The sequence below is a fragment of the Dendrobates tinctorius genome, unplaced genomic scaffold (assembly GCF_039654945.1).
Source record: "Dendrobates tinctorius isolate UK_male_01 unplaced genomic scaffold, ASM3965494v1 ptg000086l, whole genome shotgun sequence".
NCBI classification, from domain to species: domain Eukaryota; kingdom Metazoa; phylum Chordata; class Amphibia; order Anura; family Dendrobatidae; genus Dendrobates; species Dendrobates tinctorius.
Genome location: NW_027361754.1, coordinates 65,052,301 through 65,074,527, shown reverse-complemented (window position 1 = coordinate 65,074,527; position 22,227 = coordinate 65,052,301). Strand labels below are relative to the sequence as shown.

Genomic DNA, 22,227 nt, shown 5'->3' with positions numbered 1-22,227 from the left:
GACAATAAGTGGGCATTGGCATCGTTGGATGCAGCCAAGGCCTTTGATTCCCTTGAGTGGCCCTTCCTCCACGCATGCTTGCAAAAATATGGATTTGGGGATAGGTTCCTAAAATGGGTTAGTACATTATATATGAAACCTAAAGACCGTGTCATCGTAAACGGTTCCATATCTGAGTCCTTTTCTCTACACAGGGGGACTCGCCAGCAGGGCTGTGGAGTCGGTAAGCCAAACCTGCGACTCCGACTCCTCAATTTCCCTTCCACCGACTCCGACTACACGACTCCGACTCCAACATATATTGCTTATATTTAAGTGAAAAATGTATTGTAGTACAATGTGAACATCAGACATGTAATCATTTTTATGATACAATAATCAAGACATTTAGATAGAACATAATATATATTTATTGGAATACAACTTTAGAACACAAAAACTGTAATAAATTGTAAATATGTAATACACTATGTAATATCGATATATATATATATATATATATATATATATATATATATATATATACTATGTAATAAACTATGTAAGTGGCAAAAAACAGTTGTCAACAAAAACATACTAAATAACATTTGTGCAGTCTATGAATTTGTTCTACGAAATAGAATTACCTCCATCAGATCCTCCTTCATAGATGACCTAAAATCTGACCTAATAATCTTAAGGCCAGAGAACAACCTCTCTACACTAACTTGGGTTGGAGGCAAAGCCGTAACCACATGGGCAACATCTCTAACAATTTCCAAGTATAAAGGAATTGCCTCATGCACGGTCAGTTTTGATGAATGGTTGAATTTTTCTTTTTCTTTGAGAGCAAGTGAAACATTTTGATGAAATATGGTCAATCTGCTTGCTATAGGAGACAGAGTGAAATCTTTTTCCTTGCAGCAACGCTTTGCCTACTCCATATCATGTCAAACTCCTCATCTGATGAGGATGAAGATATGGCAGCAGTAGCACTGTCAGGACCCAAGTCTTCTTGCACCTGGCAGTCCTCCTGTAGGCCACTCATCCTAACTGCTACCTCAGTCAGAGCTTCTTTTCCTTTAGCAAGCTGTTGATCATCAAGCAATATACGATGACTTGGGTCCACATAAACAGCTGCCAGAAAAATTTTATTTTCCAATAGCTTTGTCTCTCTCCGTTTCATTGAAGCAGAAATGCCATCTGCGATTAAATCTCCTCTTTGGGACAGGCAAAATAGCAAGTTCTTCCACTCCCTTATGAAAATGCCAGGAGTTAAATCCTCAGCTTGTAATTTTTTAGTCACGGTAAATAGGTGATTAAGCAATTCCTTCAATTCAGCCACCTGTGTCCATTGACCTTCATTTGGGGTTACCTGAGGGTTCGCCATATCTGTAAGAAATGGTTTTAGCCAGGATCAAAACTGGGGGGGGGGGGCAGAACCTCATACTGTTCCGCAGAATCTCATACTGCACACCTCAGCTGCTGCAGAACCTTATACTGCACACCCCTACACTTGAAAATAAAGCCTGCGGGGCGTGGCCTGGACCTCATGTAGGGAGGACGTGGAGTGAGAGAGCTCCTGCCCGGATCCGACAATAAATCCTGATTACCGGCACTGCTGACGAGTCCCACTGACCTGGAGGGCTGCAATATCTCCCTGGGCGTTTAGACAGCGGAGGATCCTTGGGCCATGTCGAACCGCAGCAGTAAAAAAGATAAGGAGACGCCGGGGCGCGCCTCTGCTACATCCAGGATGGCACCAGCAAACAACAAGTCGGCTGGTAGTGGAGCGATGGGAGCTGCTGGCAGGCTGGAACGATATGCAAGGGTGCCTCCTGCTGCTGCTCGATCGCCCAGTGCACAGACTGAGGCAGACGCTGGATGCAGCGTGGAGCTGGAGGATCATCTCTCCAGGGAGGGAACAGTGAGTAAACTGGGCCCCCCTTCAGCCCAACATGTGCAGACACAGGGGCCTGTGCTGGAGGAGGAAGGAGTGGGGGATGGGGAGCAGCCGGAGTCTGTGACTGCTGAGCCCACACTGGGAGAAATCCTCGCAGCAATTAACTCCTGCAATACCACACTGGCCACTCTAAGTAATCAAATGGAGATTGTCACCAAGGACATGGCCTGTATTAAACAAGAGCTGCGAGGGGTGACTGCCAGGGTGGGGGAACTGGAGGAGCGTGTTGGTGCGACGGAGGATAAATTGCCACCAATAACACGGGAGCTGGGAAAAGCCACGCAAAATATTACAATACTACTGAACAAGGTGGATGATTTAGAGAACCGCTCCCGTAGAAGTAATCTGCGACTGGTGGGGGTTCCGGAGAGGACGGAGGGGACTGACTCACTTGGCTTTTTTGAAAAATGGCTAATGGACACCTTTGGTAAAGATGTTTTGTCCCCATTCTTTACTATTGAGAGAGCACACAGGGTCCCTACGCGTGCCCCCCCGCCGGGAGCACCCCCGCGTCCCATCTTGCTTAAGCTCCTACACTTTAAAGATAGAGATGCTATCCTGCGCAGATCCAGAGACATTAAGGAACTTGCTATTAATGGGAGGAAAGTCTCCATTTTCCCTGATTTTTCCCTGGAGGTGCAGCGTAAAAGGGCGCAATTTATTGAGATTAAAAAACGCCTACGTGACTTACAGGTGACATATTCCATGATGTACCCTGCTAGACTGCGGATTGATGTGAATGGAGAAACGCACTTTTTTGATACGGCGGGAATGGCGCTGTCCTGGCTGGATATTAATGAAAATAAAGCCTGCACCTTAAGATGTGGTGAATGCAGTCTATTTATTCCAACTATCAATTGATGATGATGTGTTACTGAAGACGAGCAATGCCTGTCCTGGGCGTGCTTTTGGGCAGCTATGAGGTGTACCTGACTGGTGCTAAAAAAAAAAAAAAAAAAAGGAGTGTTAGTCTGTGTGCTACCCAGCTTTCATTCTTTTTGGTAGAGATAAGATATGGATAGACAGATATGGATAAATGGATAGAGCAGATTTCTAATCTGCTTTTGCTATTGAAAACATTATCTATGAGCTCAAAAACCTTTCAGGTGATGCGGTTTTTTAAAAAGCTGATCTGCTTTTGCAGCTGAAAAACGTATCCTCAAAACACGCAGCAAAAACGCTGTGTGTGAATGTAGCCTTAGATCAGGAATAGAACAGCCATTTATAGGACATTTCATAACTTTCCCAAACTCCTATGAAAAAATATTCAGCACATTCTGCATTGAACTACTGTACCCAATTTATTATATATTTTAGGAGTCTGACCATTTTATTCCGACTCCACCAAAATGAGCTCCGACTCCACAGCCCTGCTCGCCAGGGGTTTCCCCTTTCCCCGGCCCTCTTTGCGCTTGCAATAGAGGCACTGGCAATTCGCATAAGAACTTCCCCTAATATTATGGGCATAGAGATAGCAGATCGGGTAGATACCATAGGCCTATATGCTGACGACATGGTAATATTTATGGATAGAGCGGAGGAGACACTGACAGGGGTGATTGCCACTATAAACAAATTCAGTAAATATTCCGGCCTGTATATAAATTGGGAGAAGTCTGCTCTGATGCCTCTTTCCCATACCCCGATGCCACGACTTGAGACTCTCTCCTTGCTGCCTACTGTATCACACTTTAAATATCTGGGCCTTCATATCTCACGTTTGGTCTGCAATTTAATATATATCCACTGCTGGAGATGGTTAAAGTCAAATTTGCGATCTGGAGCAAACTCCCGCTGTCTGTAGCCGGACTCATTAACTTAAATAAAATGATACTACTCCCTAAGCTCAGCTACTTTCTCCAACATAGTGCTGTGGTGGTGCCTAAGTCTTTCTTTACCAATTTGAACTCCCAGATTACATCCTTTGTATGGGGGAAACCAGGCCAAAACTCAAGCTGTCCACCCTACAAAGGCCAAAAAGGGGGGGGGGGGGCAGCACTGCCAGATTTTTTTCTGTACTATCTGGCTGGATAGGCCAGAGCTATAAATAAATGGATGCCCGGTAATCTTCTTCCTAACTCTGAAAGCCATTTGCTGACTGCCCATTGGGTTTTTTGGAGTTGGAGAAAATAAATGTTCCACATCTGTTACCCATGCTTCGTCTGGCAAGATTAGTGTGGAAACAGATTAAGAGGGTGGTTGGATTTGGAGATATCATAGCTGAGATGCCCTTATGGAACAATAGTTATTTTCCGGTACTACTTGTCCACCTGTCTGCCGAATTCTGGTCTCAGTACAATGTTACCATGATAGGGGATTTATGTGACTGCGGTACACTATTATCTTTTGAATAATTACAAGCTAAATGCGATGTTCCGAGGTTGCAGTTCTTCCGATATATGCAATTGAGGTCAGCCTTTCAATCGCAAATGAGATATGTGGGTGTGAATAATGCTATCTCGTCTCTACCCTTGATAGGCATTCTCAAATCGCAGGGTCCCCAGGGTCTCGTCTTCTCTCTATACACATACATGCTGTCAGTAGGGGCGGAATCCTCCATATGCTCGGTTAAAGGGAAGTGGGAAAGGCTCATCCCTGATACACAGGGAGAGGAGTGGGAGGAAATCCTGGAGTCACCAACTAAGGTGTCTCTGTCCATTAATAACAGAATGATACAACTATGCATTATAAACCAATCATATTTGACTCCGACTCGACTTTTTAAGATGGGCCGATTCCAATCTTCGGAATGTCTGAGATGTCATTCATTAGATGCAGACTTTATCCACATGATCTGGCAGTGTCCAGTGATAGCACATTATTGGAAGGAGGTGACATCATTAATTTCCCTGGTGCAAATTCCGGTTCCCCTTGAGCCACTAGTTTGTCTGATTGGGGTGTAGGACGACGAGACATGGGGACACTATACGGGGATTTTATTGCGGGAGACGTTGTTTATGGCACGAAAGGTACTGGCACTGCGATGGATGGGAAGTCCGGGTATCTCCCTTAGGGCCTGGATTGAATTGGGAAACTCGAATATACCATACGAGCGTACGCTGTACCAAAACAGAGGGTGCCCGGGTAAATTTGAGAAGATATGGGAGAGGTTTGGAATTCCTCTCATCTCACTTTGTAGGATGGAGATATCGCAGGATAAAGAACTAATTATGTGGATACAGGCTGCAAATAGTTGTTGTTTTGTAGTTATAGTAATGGTTTAGAGGTTTGACAGGCTTTATTATTTGAATAATACCATGCAGACTATGTAAGATAATTGACATTATGTTTTACTCTGTAACCAACCGGTATACACAAACTGCTTGAAATTAATGCTATGTGAAACATATACGCTTTATATGGTATTTCTCATCATTTGCTAGTTTGTATGTTGTATATCCTGTCTATGGTTTAATAAACAAATTAAAAACAAAAAAAAATATTTAATAACGTGACAGAACCACACAGAGACACACAGTAGTTTGTATTATGGACCCAGATTTAGGTCTGTCTGCATTCGGCCCTATGTTAAAGGGAATCTGTCACCCCATTTTTGTCCTATGAGCTGTGGCTACAGCCATCAGGGGCTTATCTACAACATTCTGTAATGCTGTAGATAAGCCCCCGATGTAACCTGAAAGATAAGAAAAACGAGTTAGGTTATACTCATCCCGGGGTCGGATCCAATGGGTGTCGCGGTCCGGTGCCTCCCATCTTCTAGCGATGACGTTCTCCTTCTTACTTCTGCCACGGCTCCTGTGCAGGTGTACTTTATCTGCCCTGTTGAGGGCAGAGTAAAGTACTGCAGTGCGCAGGCGTCGGACCTCTCTGACTTTTCACGGCGCCTGCGCACTGCAGTACTCTGCTCTGCCGTTAACAGGGCAAAGTAAGTACGCCTGCGCAGGAGCTGTGGCAGAAGTAAGGAGGAGGACATCATCGCTAAAAGATGGGAGGTGCCGGACCGGACCAGACCCGACCCCGGGGTGAATATAACCTAACTCGTTTTTCTTATCTTTCAGGTTACATTGGGGCCTTATCTACAGCATTATAGAATGCTGTAGATAAGCCCCTGATGGCGGTGGCCACATCTGGGCAAAAATGAGGTGACAGATTCCCTTTAAATAGTAAAATATTAACCCTATATTTTTTAAAAATCTGTCACTTGCTTTAAAAAATCGAAATAATACTTTGTAAAAATCCATGCGCTCTCCTGATTCTGCTGCACTTTTCCGTTTAACACTGCGTCGTTCCATTGCAGAGATATTCACATTTGTTGCTTTTGGAGCACTATGTGAAATCTCTGCTTGATGGTTCAACTGGATGTTTCTTCAGAGTTTTCTCTGTGGTCGTCATCCCTCCATCCCAGACACTGCCAATTACAACTCTGCAGCTGTCTCAGATGCTACCGGGTTGTTATCTTAAGAGTCTTGGAGGGTGAGGTGAAAGTGAACGTACCCTTAGAAGACTTTAAAGAAATGCCCAGTTGGACTACAAGCAGAGATTTCATATACTGCGTTCGAAAAGAAAAAAATGTGAATATCTCCACAATGTAGTGACGTATCGCAAAATAGAAAAGAGCGGCAGATTAAGTGAGGCTCAGGGAATTTTACAAGATACTCAATTCCGTTTTTTAAAGCAAATAATAGATCATCTTTGAGAGTAGGCACATGGCAAAATAGCAGTTTCTCTTCAATTACCGAGAAGTGTGAGATTCTTAAATACCATGTGGCTATGCTAAAAGCCATTTCTTGTATGGAAATAACTATATTCGCAGCAGACGTTTCTCAGACCCTTTTTCTGTTTTAGGAGATGCTGGATCATTCATAGGTAGCCTTGCAGAAGGGCTCCGCGGGTACACATGTCCCTCAGACTGGACAGAAGGCCTTAAAGCTGGAGACATCAGTAAAGAGAAGGCAAATGAGTAATGTATCACCCTTACAGATGGAAATGCACGAGTGAATCATATTCTTACACTTTAAGTACTAATATAAAGTATCTATTTTGTGGGATGAGAAAACATTTGTTGGATTTCTCCTTCGCCTCATTGGGGGACACAGACCATGGGTGTTATGCTGCTTGCCACTAGGAGGCTGACACTAAGTTGAGACAAAAAAGTTAGCTCCTCCTCCGCGGTATACACCCTCCTGCTGGCTTCCAGTGAACCAGTTCTTGCTTAGTGTCAGTAGGAAGCACACTGGTCTGGTCTTTAGACCATTTATTTACTTTTTGTCATTTTTTTTATTTTTTCACATGGATGACAGGGGCAACGGAAGCTTTCAAGGCTCCGATTTCTCCAAAACCAGCAACAGGCGAGCACGTGCAAGAGTCCCTCCGCGTATCCTTTCTTGCAACGTGGGATGCCTGAGCTGATTCAAGGGCGACGAGTCCTTCGAAGGGCACCAATCTCCCCGCACCAGCAGACGGACGAACACATGGAGAGTCGCCTTCATATATCCCCTGCCGCAGCCAGACCTATGCCGGACAACCAGCCTATTCCCATCCTAAAGGATTGACCCCAGAGGCCCCGTCTATGGCGTCCGAGCAGCCCCTACTGCACCACCACTGTTAAAGCGGATGATGCAAGGAGGTGGACGATTCCTCTCCACCTCCTTGTCAAAGGAATCGTGGATAGAGCGTGCCCTGCACCGTCCAAGCAGTGCCGCAGCTCACCTCAGTAACTGGCGACTGTGTAAGGAGTCCGAAACCCATGCCTCTCCCCCCGTCAACAGCTTCGGGCTCTGGAAATCCATAGGACCCGACACCCTGGTTCCGGTAACACCTGCAGGATCCGGAAGATTCGGGGGTTATTTTGTGGCAGGAGGGCCCTGTAGCGGCGTTCAGTAGGTCGCGATACCAGCAGGGACTGGAGAGGATTACAGAGGTTCCGCGGCAAAAATTTATTTCCTCAGATGCACCTTTAGGTGCACGCCGGCCTAAGCCAAAAATTTAGCCCTCGGCTTTTCAACAGCGTAGGCCACATCCCGGAAAACTCCGCCCCCCTCTTCGTCGGCTCCCCCCATGTAGGTGCCTCTCGTTTGGAACGAGAAGCGCTCATCAAGTTCTCGACGGCCATTTTCCTCTATAGGCCGCATCCTCACAGGATCCGCCCTCATGCGTCGCCAGTCCACACCTCTTATTCGGCGCTTCTCAATTGTAACGAGAAGTGCTCATCAAGCTCTCGGCGGCCATATTTCTGGAGACTCGACACCTCTGAACTTGTCGGGGGACTCCGGATGCAGCACCTGCCCTTTAAACCGGGCCCTGGGGGGATAGGCACCCGGCCTACTCCACAAGGTTTTATTACCTTGCGCCTGCCTCTCAAATTCCCCCTGCCTTCTTAGCCTGGCCACCGCTGCTGTCGTCTTCACTGCTGGCCGCGACCGTTCACAGCCGCCGTCCTGACTGCGGTCCTCTTCCCCCGCCGCGGCTGAGGTAGTCTCAATTAAACTGCAACAGCTGATCCAGTACAGCGCAGAGGACCTAGGTAAAGGAGTTTCTGCCTTTTTCCCATGGCAAGGATGGCTGTCCATCCTTACTTCCTTCCTGCCTTTCCCTTATACAGTGACTGTTCCGCTGACCAGAGTGCAGCCGCACCTCATCACGGGCTATTGTGACCGTTCAGTCTGTGTTGCCATCGGACGCAGAATTATTAATTCTGCAAAATCCCCAACGCAGTCTAGGGCCCTCCACCGCTACTGTACTGACTCAGCGGAGAACCCCTTTCATGGAGCTTCTGCACTGGGGTAAATCCTGGACAGCACCCTATGTATACGTACAGACCAAAAGTTTGGACACACCTTCTCATTCAAAGAGTTTTCTTTATTTGCATGACTATGGAAATTGTAGATTCACTCTGAAGGCATCAAAACTATGAATTAACACATGTGGAATTATATAATTAACAAAAAAGTGTGAAACAACTGAAAATGTCTTATATTCTAGGTTCTTCAAAGTAGCCACGTTTTGCTTTGATTACTGCTTTGCACACTCTTGGCATTCTCTTGATGAGCTTCAAGAGGAAGTCACCGGAAATGGTTTTCACTTAACAGGTGTGCCCTGTCAGGTTTAATAAGTGGGTTTTCTTGCCTTATAATTGGGGTTGGGACCATCAGTTGTTTTGTGCAGAAGTCTGGTGGATACACAGCTGATAGTCCTACTGAATAGACTGTTAGAATTTGTATTATGGCAAGAAAAAAGCAGCTAAGTAAAGAAAAATGAGTGGCCATCATTACTTTAAGAAATGAAGGTCAGTCAGTCCGAAAAATTGGGAAAACTTTGAAAGTGTCCCCAAGTGCAGTGGCAAAAACCATCAAGCGCTACAAAGAAACTTGCTCATATGAGGACCGCCCCAGGAAAGGAAGACCAAGAGTCACCTCTGCTGCGGAGGATAAGTTCATCCGAGACACCAGCCTCAGAAATTGCAGGTTAACAGCAGCTCAGATTAGAGACCAGGTCAATGCCACACAGAGTTCTAGCAGCAGACACATCTCTACAACAACTGTTAAGAGGAGACTTTGTGCAGCAGGCCTTCATGGTAAAATAACTGCTAGGAAACCACTGCTAAGGACAGGAAACAAGCAGAAGAGACTTGTTTGGGCTAAAGAACACAACGAATGGACAGTAGACCAGTGGAAATCTGTGCTTTGGTCTGATGAGTCCAAATATGAGATCTTTGGTTCCAACCACTGTGTCTTTGTGCAACGCAGAAAAGGTGAACGGATGGACTCTACATGCCTGGTTCCCACCGTGAAGCATGGAGGAGGAGGTGTGATGGTGTGGGGGGTGCTTTGCTGGTGACACTGTTGGGGATTTATTTAAAATTGAAGGCATACTGAACCAGCATACCTACCACAGCATCTTGCAGGGGCATTTTATTCCATCCGGTTTGCGTTTAGTTGGACCATCAATTATTTTTCAACAGGACAATGACCTCAAACACACCTCCAGGCTGTGTAAGGCTGGTTTCACACTTGAGGTTTTTAGCACTGTGCCTTGTGCGCTATCGTGCGTATGCGCATTGCTCCCCTATATTTAACACTAGCTGAAGAGCCCGGCGCTGCCCGGGCATAGTAACTAACTGTGGTTAGTTACAGCAAATTATAATTATCCTCCATCCCATAGTCCCGTACCCATATACCCATCATACATATCCACGATCCCATATACCCATCATACATATCCTCCATCCCATAGTCGAGTGCCCATATACCCATCACACATCCTCCATTCCATAGTCCCATGCCCTTATACCCATCACACATCCTCCATCCCATAGTCCCAGGCCCATATACCCATCATACATATTCGCCATCCCATAGTCGAGTGCCCATATACCCATCACACATTCTCCATCCCATAGTCCAGTGCCCATATACCCATCATACATATCCGCAATCCCATAGTCCCGTGCCCATATACCCATCATAGATATCCGCCATCCCATAGTCCCGTGCCCATATACCCGTCATACATATCCTCCATCCCATAGTCCAGTGCCCATATACCCATAACAAATCCTCCATCCCATAGTCCAGTGCCCATATACCCATCATGCATATCCTCCATCCCATAGTCCCATGCCCATATACCCATTACACATCCTCCATCCCATAGTCAACTATTATGACATCTAATGAGCGGCGGGGCTTGCAACCTATGATGGCATCAGCGTCGCCATGGCAACCATTATGACATCATAATGAGGGGCGGGGCTTGATACACACACACTTTCCCCATTATGTAGATAGGGGCAAAATTGTTTGGTGAATTGGAACGCGCGGGGTTAAAATTTCGTCTCACAACATAGCCTATGATACTCTCGGGGTCCAGACGTGTGACTGTGCCAAATTTTGTGGCTGTAGCTGCGACAGTGCGGATGCCAATCCCGGACATACATACATACATACATACATACTTACTGTGGTGTAGTAACTACTGTGTCCGCTAGGGGGCGCTGTGTGGATGTCCCAAGAGAACGGATGAGTTGCAGAATCCTGAAGGATGGTTATGTATCTCAAGGTGTGTGGCCTTGAGATGGAGACTTAGGTATGCGTATTGATCAGCAATGATATTGCTGAGGTGTTGTTTCAATGGGTAAGGGAGAAGTCTCCAGGTAGAGAGTTGGGGGGGCCTGGTTACCTACAAACCCACACAGGGGGTGTGTTAAAAGCACGGTTGCAAAGAGTGTGAAAATGCCTGAAGGACCTGTGATGAGGTCAGTCATGTGACCCAGTGGGCGTGGCCATGAACAATATAATGTGGCGGGGGTGAGTCACAAGGGTTGAATGCAGGGACCTGGTTGGTCCAGAGCGGAAGGTCCCGTGCGCAGGATTGTCTCCTGGCTTACAGCCTGTGTGTGGCTGTGTGCAATGGCTGCCAGAGCCTGAAAGTTCCCTGGAGTGATATGGACGTCTGCAGCCTGACTGACGGAACCATGTGGAGACCCTGACGTGGGTGAGATAAGTGAGGCTAAGAGAGCCTGTGTGCTGGACATTGAGCAATCTGTGTGAACACTGGGTTTACAGAGGGAAGCTATAACGGACGCTCTGCTGTTTACGTGAAGTTTTGTTGATTGCTTCTATTGGTTTATGCTGCATAATAAACCGCATGGACTGCTATGTTTGATGGAAAACCCGTGCCGGATGTGTTTTGTTCGCTGCCAAGCGAGAATTCCCCAAGTAAATGACAGCGCTGCCTCACAATACACACACTTGAGCTTTATTTATTAGATGGGTGTGCATGGTCTAGCGCATGCACGCGTTCTTATGCGTTTTCGTGCGCATGCGTTTTTTTGTAGTGTGCGCCTAGGCACCCCGAACGCAACCTGTTGCATTTTTGGTCCGTCCGACCTGTCTCAAAAAACCGTATGCGCACGGAATGTGCAAAAAACAGCATTACAGTCTGTGGGAACGCACGCGTGCGCTAGGACATGCGCACGCATGCGTTTTTTCAGTTAACATGGTGACAAACTGGTTAAATAGCATGTGCAAAAAAACAGCAAACGCATGCAGAACGCATGATGCTATTTTTTGCATGCGTTTGGTATGCGCACGAGGCGCAGTGCAAAAAACCGCTAGTGTGAAACTAGCCTAAAGGCTATTTGACCAAGAAGGAGAGTGATGGGGTGCTACGCCAGATGACCTGGCCTCCACAGTCACCAGACCTGAACCCAATCGAGATGGTTTGGGGTGAGCTGGACCGCAGAGTGAAGGCAAAAGGGCCAACAAGTGCTAAGCATCTCTGGGAACTCCTGGGAATGCCAAGAGTGTGCAAAGCAGTAATCAAAGCAAAAGGTGGATACTTTGAAGAACCTAGAATATAAGACATATTTTCAGTTGTTTCACACTTTTTTGTTAATTATATAATTCCACATGTGTTAATTCATAGTTTTCATGCCTTCAGAGTGAATCTACAATTTTCATAGTCATGAAAATAAAGAAAACTCTTTGAATGAGAAGGTATGTCCAAACTTTTGGTCTGTACTGTATATCTAAATATATATAAATATATTAGTCCTTCCCTACATGGGCTTTGTTACTGACTCATACATGCTTATCCCTAAAGCATTCAGAATGGATAGTGCCCTCTGGGATAGAGTGCTTGCCTTGGCAGCACATACACTAGAAATGGTATGATACCCTGCACAGGGATGGCACGCACCGTTTCCTCTAGGCAGTAGATCTGTTGGCTGAATGGTTAAGTTACTGGCTTAAGGAAAATAATACTTCAGTTAAAGCCCTCGGTTCAGGCCTCCCATGAGCCCTGTGATTCAGCATACCTAGCCCCCCTAAGTGGGTTTCGTTACTGGCGCAATCCATGGCCTCTCTGGCCAAAGAGATTTAACACTTCTGGGACGCCCCTGCGGATCCTAGCGTTTGCTTGATTGGCAAAGATAGATTCTTTCCTACACAGGAGCTGTGTCGGCTAGCAGGGGCCGCAAGCTATCGAGAAACGTACAGGCGTCTAGATATCGGATTCGTAGTAGTTACCCGATTATTCAAGTTTTTTTTCACTCCAGTGAGTTTAATCTCTCGCTCCACAGGTTTGCTTTCTGGAAGACACAGAATTTGTTTTCTAAGGAAGTCATCCAGACACTGGTGGTTGACAAGGACTCCGGTCTTGTACCGGATCACTCAGCATCCTATTATGCCCTGAAACGGCGTTTATCATTCATCCGGAGACTCGTGTTATAGCCAACTGGCTCAGGAAATGATGGGTCACATAACTTACTGTGAAAGACCTCTAGAAGTGAGGCCTCCCCCCTTGAGCTGAACCTCCCTTCATAGCCCGCAAGCACTTCGACTGGCATCTAGAACCCTTTTATCCTGGCCGGATAGATCATCGATTAACAGCCCTCGGTCCGTCAGATGGAGTATCTGTGGCTCCGTCCTGTAGACCTTGGAACAGCGCTCTTCCCTCTTTGAATGTGGCTAGCTGCGTTGTGCTATCAGCCATATCATCACCATCAGTAGGTCATTAGGCTTCAGACAATGGGAAAGCGGACTGCGCCCAACAGGTTCCCTGACCTTTTTCCTTACCATAGGCCCAAGCAGCAATGTAAGGACCCTCCTATAGAAGTTTCGGATCTGTGGGACATAGGTCTCTCACATTTTCCGTTCAGTGATTCTTAGCGTTATTCTCTGGTTACTCGCCAGTATAGATGGCCGCCTATGCCGGGGCCTTCAGACTGCTTTTCAGCTGTTCGCATCGAGCGGGCATGAGACCAGGTGTCTTCTGGATACAGGATTGTTTGTTTTCCCTTGCGTTGTCCAAAATTTAGGCGCCAGGCCGAAGCCTTCTTTCAGACTCATGGACCCACCGCCAAGATGGCGTCGTTGGTCCGTTTTCTATAAGCTGGTCAAACAGTTTGGGCTAGAAATCCTTCTCTGTTGGCCACCGGTGCTGCCTGTTCCCGCGGGTCTGATAGTCCTCAGGAGAGGTCATTTAGATCCCTTTCTACAAACAAAGAAAAATCTTTCTCCCTAGCCAATGACTAGTGGCTGACTGCTCGCCAGCCTCCCTGTCGGGGCAACAGTCTCTCTTGCCATCTCTCTTTCTCTCTCACCCATGACAGCACCACGGAGAGAGGGGATCCGCCCTTCAGGGACAGGAACCTACAGACAAAAAGGGCGGTACCGCTCCTCCGCCTTCAGTTGGGTTCCTGTCCCTGACGGGGGGACCCACAGTACGGTACCTGTGTATCAAATTAGTCCGTATCCAGGGCCAGCCTGTCCGGTGTTCGGCAGCGGAGAGGCCCCTGTCGCAGCAGGAATGGTGCCCGAGGCCGATACGGGCTGTCGGGTAAGCGGGGGGGGAAGTGCTGCCCCGGAAGTAGAGGAGCAGCTTCCGGGTCCCTGAATCATGCGCAGGAGCGCGCTCCCCGACCAGCGCGAGGCAGGATGGGAGCGGTGACGTCTCGCGGGCAGCAACTTTAAAAATGGTGGGTACAGAAACTCCTGGCTGGAAGCAATCCTAATAATGGAGGATAGCGACCACCAACAGGAGCAGCATGCCAGGCAGCAGCTCAAGCAGCAGCAGCACCACCAACATCACCACCGACAAAAGGAACAAAACAGAGAGGGCCGTTCCAGCAGTCACTCCACACGGTGTAGTACGTCAGCGGCAAGGAGCAAATCGCCACCAGGAGATCAGCCTATACAGGACCTGACTCCATCTCCCGAACCGGTACCTGCAGCCGCGCACCTCTTGGGGGTAAGTGATCTTCGTGAATGTTCACCCGTGTAATACAATTCCTCTCTCCCTTATTAGGGAAAGAAGAAGGCAAAAAAGAACAGGAAATGCCCCACTTGCGCTAGACCCCTACCTGTATCATGGGAGAAAAAACTATGTGAGTCTTGCACAAAAGAAATTCTTTGTCAGGAGACTCCGGATTTCGCATCCGACCTAAGGGCTGCAATTAAATCAGAGGTTCAGAGTGCCCTTGTGTCCCTTAAGCATAGGGATAAAACGAGGAAGAAAGACACGATAGAACCCTCCCAGTCAGACTCTTCCACGTCGGGAGAGATCACGTCTAAAACCTCGGAATCAGGCTCCTCATCCTCAGACGAGGAAACAGGAGGGCGTCACTGTTTTCCCCTAGAAGAGGTAGACAGACTAGTAAAAGCTGTAAGATCTACCATGGGGGTATTGGACCCTAGGCCAGATAAAACAGTTCAGGACATAATGTTCGGCGGACTAGTCCAGAAAAAACAGAGAGTATTTCCGCTTAACGAAATTGTCAAGGGCCTAATCAAAAAAGAATGGGACAAGCCAGACAGGAAAAATATTACAGTCCCTTTCCTTAAAAGAAAATATCCCTTTGAGGAGGAGGCATCTACGTCTTGGGTTAAAGCCCCGAAACTCGATGTAGCAGTCGCTAAAGCCTCAAAGAAATTCGCCCTTCCCTTTGAGGACATGGGCACCCTCAGGGACCCCCTAGATAAAAAGGAGGATACCTTTCTAAAGGGGGCATGGGAGTCGGCAGGCGGTAACCTCAGGCCAGCAATAGCGGCGACATGTACCTCAAGAGCCCTAATGGTATGGGTGGACCAACTTGAGAAACAGCTGAGGGAAGGGACACCAAGAGATAAGATCTTAGATTCTATCCCAGTAATAAGGGGAGTGGCTGCATTCCTAGCGGACTCATCGGCCGATTCAGTCAGGCTATCGTCCAAGAGAGCAGCACTTTCAAACGTGGCCCGAAGGACACTATGGCTTAAAAGTTGGCCAGGAGACCTACAGACCAAAATGAAATTATGTTCAATCCCCTGTGAAGGGAAATTCCTTTTAGGGGAGACGTTAGATGACATCCTCCAGAAAGCAGGAGACAAGAAGAAAGGATTCCCAAATTTAGGGCCAGCAGCATTTAAGAGGCCCTTTCGAAATAGAAGGTTTTTTCAGAGGAGACCACCGAGGGAACAAAAGTGGGATGACAAAAGAAGAGAGAGAGGGTTCTTCTTTAATAACTCTCCCCGAGACAAAAAGCCCTCCAAGTGACAGTACGCCCAGGGTGGGGGGAAGGTTAACCCTTTTTCTCCCAGCCTGGAGAAGAATTTCAAACAACCCATGGATAGTAAACCTAATCCAGGAGGGCCTAAGAATAGACTTTCTCTCTCTCCCACCTCAAAAGTATGTAACAACACCGCTGAGATCCAGTACGCGAGAACAGGAAGCGCTAGAAAGCGAGGTCCTAGGCCTAGTAAAAAAAGGAGTCCTCCAGGAGGTTCCCCTGCAGGATATGGGCAGATGGTTCTACTCCCCTCTTTTTCTAATAACCAAACCGGACGGCACCTTTCGAACGATTATAAATCTGAAAAAGCTAAACGAATACGTCAGGAATCAGAGCTTCAAAATGGAGTCGATCAGGTCCACCACCAAAGTCCTGTTCCCAAACTGCTACATGACGGTGTTAGATCTCAGCGACGCCTATTATCACGTCCCTATCCACAAAGACTCCAGAAAATATCTCCGGTTAGCCATCTCAATAAAGGGCAAAGTGAAAGAATTCCAGTACAGAGCCCTGCCGTTCGGAATATCGATAGCCCCGTGGGTATTCACCAAAATAATAGCGGAAATAATGGCTCATATAAGGGAACAAGACATAATAATAATCCTGTATCTAGACGATTCCCTAATAACAGGCAGCTTGGCTCAAAAATGCAGAGAACAGAGGGACTGGGTGATGGACACTCTTCAAGGCCTAGGCTGGCTTCTAAATCTAAAAAAATCAAGATTGGAGCCCAGCAGGGTACAAGAATTCTTGGGCCTAACACTAGACTCAAACATTCAGGAGTGTCGCCTCCCAGACCACAAAAAGGAGAAAATCGCTCAAATTACAGCGAGAGCAATCCAAAATCCCTCTATGACACTAAGGAAGGCTATGTCACTGCTGGGTTCCCTATCCGCCTGCCTGCCAGCAGTTCAATGGGCTCAGTTACACACGAGAGATCTCCAGTGGGACGTATTAGCCAACCAGGCAGCAATAGGGGGACACCTAGAGGGTCGAATTACCCTAAATTCAAGAACTATTCATTCCCTAGCTTGGTGGGGAAACCAGGAAAATCTGTCCAAAGGGATCCCCTGGGTAACAAATATAACACACAGTGACAAGAGATGCCAGTCCCAGGGGATGGGGAGCACACATGAACAACGAGGTGACTCAGAACGTATGGGGAGATCAAGAACTAAAAGCCTCCTCAAATCAAAAAGAGCTTCTAGCAGTAGGCTATGCACTGACACACTTCCTACCCCTGATCCAGAATCACCATGTCCGCATTCTTTCGGACAATCGAGTCACAGTGGCCTATATAAATCATCAGGGGGGAACCAGGTCCCAAGCCCTAATGGACACATCCACCAAAATCCTCAAACTGGCAGAGGCAAACCTGCTATCTCTGACAGCCCTACACATCCGGGGTACAGAGAATCAAAGACTTTCTGAGCCGCACCCAATTACGACAGGGGGAATGGGTACTAAAGTGGTCCATTTTTCGGCTGATTGTAGAAATGTGGGGGACCCCCAGACATAGATTTGTTTGCCGATTTCACAAACAAAAAAGTAGACACCTTCTGCTCCCTAGATCCCAGGGGGAATCCTCTAACTCTGGATGCGTTTATGCTCCCATGGACACAGAGTCTAACATATGCCTTTCCCCCAATCATGCTCATTCCAGCGGTCCTAAAGAAAGTCAGGGAGGACGGGGCAAGAATGATACTGATGGCCCCTTTCTGGCCCAAAAGAACCTGGTTTTCCTGGCTAAGAATGCTCTCAGTAACCGACTCATGGATCCTACCGGATCTCCCGGACCTGCTATCGCAGGGCCCAGTGTTACATCCTCAGGCACCGAACCTCCATTTAACAGCATGGAATTTGAGAGGGCACTGATGAGGGACGGGATTCTCAGAGAACCTGATAACTACACTACAAAAAACTAGGGAACCGGTTACCATGAGAGCTTACAGCAGAACATGGAAAAAATTCCTATCCACTTCTAGGGCAAAGGTTCAGGACGGGGTTCAGATTGATAAAATCCTAGAATTTCTACAAAAGGGCCTAGAACAGGGTCTGGCGGTCAACACATTAAAAGTACAAATAGCGGCGTTAGGCACCCTCTATAACCATGATGTGGCAGGTGACCCCTGGGTAGCACGGTTTATTAAGGCCGTAACCAGATCTAGGCCAATAGCTAGTCAAAGGTTACCGTCGTGGGACCTGAATCTTGTACTTTCAACACTGACAGGCCCTCAGTTCGAAATAATTTACTCGGCACCCCTAAAAATCCTATCACTTGAAACGGTGCTTCTGGTGGCACTAACATCAGCTCGAAGAGTGAGCAATATTCAAGCCTTATCAGCAGGGCCACCTTTTACAAAAATTCTAGAGGATAGTCATCCTAAAACCTGACCCGGCCTATCTACCTAAAGTATCATCACATTTCCACAGGTCCCAAGAGGTAGTCCTTCCTTCCTTCTGCCCAAATCCAAAAAATAAGGGGGAAGAACAATTCAACACTTTAGATGTTAAAAGGTGCCTAGTACAGTACTTAGAGGCCACCAAAAAATGTAGGAAGGAAGGCTCTCTCTTTGTATGTTTCCAGGGTCCTCGGAAGGGGCTCAAGGCATCCAAGAGTACTCTGGCAAGGTGGATAAGGGATGCGATTGCCCTGGCATACTCGTCCAGTGGAAATACCATCCCGGAGGGGCTGAGAGCTCATTCCACAAGGGCAATGGCGACCTCATGGGCTGAAAGATCTGAGGTACCAATAGAACAAATCTGTAAGGCGGCCACCTGGTCATCACCTTCGACCTTTTTTAGGTACTATAGATTAGATCTAGCCTCTACGTCTGACCTGACCTTCGGGAGAAGGGTCCTTCAGGCGGTCCCTCCCTAAGCTACCAATCTCTGTAATTCTCTCTGTGGTGCTGTCATGGGTGAGAGAGAATAGCTTAGTTACTCACCGATAACGGTGTTTCTCGGAACCCATGACAGCACCCGCTTATTCCCCTCCCCTTCACGATTATGGTGAGCACGTTTTTTCTGTGAGTAGAGTGTTTCCGTTTAGGCACGGTGCTTTTGATAAATAAGCAGTGTTATAATATTGTGTACATATTTCTGTTGTCTAACTAACCTGGAGACCCTCTGATGCTCTGTAACCAACTGAAGGCAGAGGAGAGTGACCGCCCTTTTTATCTGTAGGTTCCTGTCCCTGAAGGGCGGATCCCCTCTCTCCGTGGTGCTGTCATGGGTTCCGAGAAACACCGTTATCGGTGAGTAACTAAGCTATTTCTTCAGAGACGCAGGTCAGCCTGGGAGTCAAGTCTTCAGGTGATGTTCTAGTAATCTGAGCATTCCCGTTAGCCCGGCAGCAGTTGCATTATCTTATCTTTTTCCGGGTGTCCCCATCAGAATTCATAGTATTACACCAAAGTTACGGCGTAAGACATGCTTTAGACGGGTACCCGTAGCGGAATGGCCTTGCGAGACGTAGCCCCCCCGCATCCTACAATGGGCAGACGTATTTATTGGTTATTCCGTGCCTTTAGTTTTTTGTCTTTCTTCACTTCCGTCGGTCATCAGAAGGACGAAAGAAAAGGGGGTTGTTTCTTTCCAGTAATCCCAGTTGCACTCACTTACCTCGAGAACGTGGTGCATGAAGTCTTCTACTGGTCGTTGCCACCATCTTCAGGCGTCTATCAGATATGTTTCACTGTTCTCCGAATTGTCACCCGAACACACGGGTCTGGTGTTTATCTCGTTCATCTCTGGTAACCTGAGCTCTATCTTCGCTTTTCTCCGGTGCTTCCTCCACATGATGGTGCTTCGAGGCCTTAGGTTGTACCAGTGTCGGACTGAGGTGCCAAGCGCCCACCAGTAACATTGACTTTGGGGGCCCACTTTTCACCTGCATACAAATATTACATGACCCTCATTCACAAATGTACCTAGATCTCTAATAAAAAACTGGGTAGTTTGGTTAATGGATGAGACGCTATCTTATTCTGTACAGAGACAATCAAGTGAATTATGACAAGTACTGCCCATACAGTAAACATTGGGGGCCTAGATTTGCACAGGGGCCCACTGGGGGATTCCCCTGTTCACCCGTGGGCCAGTCCGAGCCTGGGTCGCACCGATCGCAGCACCTGAACTCTTTCTTGCGCACGGTGCAGGGATCACTGATGTCTTCTTTGTGTCTTTCCCATTTAGGTTGTCCCCACGCTGTCTTGGAATTTAGTTTTTGGCACTCAGCTCCTTTAAAGGACAGAGTTTGGCTCTATTTGTCTCTATTCCAGCTGAAAATTGCTCCTAAGATGTATGTTAGACGGCCGGAATGTTAAATCGGGCCTGGGTGCGCTTTATCAGACGACTTTTGAGTTGTCACAGAACGCTTATTTTGGAGTTCTGTCTAAGAAGGTCGTCCTTCTTGTCGGAACTGACCGCTCAATGCTGGTGAATTTTTTTTGGTTCTCCTTTTCTACCTTTCCGCCAGAACACAACGGTCACCAGACCTCCATTTCATCTTCCTATTTTGGCGAGGAATTCTTCTTTGCCTCTTTTGGGCTTGTCACTCGTACATCGGGTGCATAAACCTGTGCACACCCTGCATGCCTAAGGGCTCTCAAGACGTATGTTCTGTAGTTGGCTCCCTCCTGTAGGCCACTTCAGAGCCACAATAGCTAGGAAAATCCTATCGGCTGCTCAGGACTAATTCACGCCAGAAGCATGTCCATCCCAGTAGGGTTTATGGTTTTTCAGCGCATGGTCTGAGAGACCCTCTCTGCATGCACCAACGGCTCTCAGAACGTACTGTATGTCCTGAGGTCGACTGTCTCCTGAATACCTCTTCAGGTCCACAATAACCAGGGAAATTTGCTTGGCTATTCCGAAGTTATACCACATCAAAAGCGTGCCCATCCAAGCAGGGAATGGGGCATATTGAGACAGATTCTACGTAGTTTGATGTCTGCCTTCTGAGTCATCCGGTTTCAGATGCAGACAGAACATGTACGCAGGCCTGTAAGGCTGTGATTTAGTTCCGCCTGTACGCATCTTCGAACCAATAGTCATACTCTAACTTTCGCGAGCACTGGCCTTCGCAGATGTGCTCTGCAAGAGACGGTAGTACATCTTTACACAGTCTGTATATGGGATTCTATCTGTTATATTGTTCCCCACCCATGGACTGCTTTGGGACGTCCCATGGTCTGTGTCCCCCAATGAGGCGAAGGAGAAATAGGGATTTTTGTGTACTCACCGTAAAATCCTTTTCTCCGAGACGCTCATTGGGGGACACAGCACCCACCCTGATTGGTCTATCGACTTCTGCTTGTCCCCTTCACTCGATGTGGTGCTCGCTAATACTATGTGAATGATCATAATCTGATATGATAATTATCTCCTAGTGCTTTTGCACTGAATTGGTTCACTGGGAGCCAGCAGGAGGGTGTATACTGCGGAGGAGGAGCTAACTTTTTTTGTCTCAACTTAGTGCCAGCCTCCTAGTAGCAAGCAGCATAACACCCATATGGTCTGTGTCCCCCAATGAGCGTCTCGGAGAAAAGGATTTTACGGTGAGTACACAAAAATCCCTATTTTTCTCTCTTTTTCCATATATTATTATGGAATCAATGTTGAGCTGAGATACCAGCATTTCCAAGTTGCATATTTTTACGTGCTGTCGATCAGTCATGCAATGCAAATGTGACAGTTGTCACATCCGGTAAATAGGTGATAATCTATGTAGACTGGAATACCTATTTAACCTATTAATTGGAATACCTATTTAACCTATGTATTGCTTTTATCAACCTGCAGACAAAAGGCTGAAGAGAAAACTGAACGGCATCTAAATCCTCTGAAAGTTCTGCATCTGGTGGATGAAGCTCTTCCTGAAGACAGTATCATAGTAGCAGATGGTGGGGACTTTGTAGGCAGCGCTGCTTACATTCTGCGCCCAAGAGGACCTCTGTGCTGGCTGGATCCAGGTAATAATGAATGAAGCTGTCATCACTTTATATGTCCATTCATGTCTTGTCAAGGTGGAAATTTGTTTTTACAAACAGTCCCTTTGCCTTAGTGTCTTTCTGTATGGTGAGAGCCAGGTATTGGAGATGGCATGGGTCTATTTGCAGGACTCTATCCAGCGGCCTCTTCGCTAATCTGTGGCTGCCTCCTATCCACCAGCTTCCACAGCCTCTTTTTTGATTATTCAGCCTGGTATTATGTCAGTGTCATTATTGCGGAATGACGTTCTTGTACCGCCGTGCCAAGCCGGCTAATCAAAAGA

At 47.1% G+C, this 22,227-nt stretch overlaps 1 protein-coding gene across 1 annotated transcript in view; it reads left to right on the top strand.

Moving 5' to 3' along the window:
• Positions 1 to 22,227, top strand: part of ILVBL (ilvB acetolactate synthase like) — a 115,640-nt gene that overhangs the window by 55,166 nt on the left and 38,247 nt on the right. The window contains exons 11-12 of the mRNA XM_073585506.1: positions 6,749 to 6,863; positions 21,756 to 21,925. Of these exons, the coding sequence (XP_073441607.1) occupies positions 6,749 to 6,863; positions 21,756 to 21,925 (285 nt within the window). The remainder of the gene's footprint in view (positions 1 to 6,748; positions 6,864 to 21,755; positions 21,926 to 22,227) is intronic.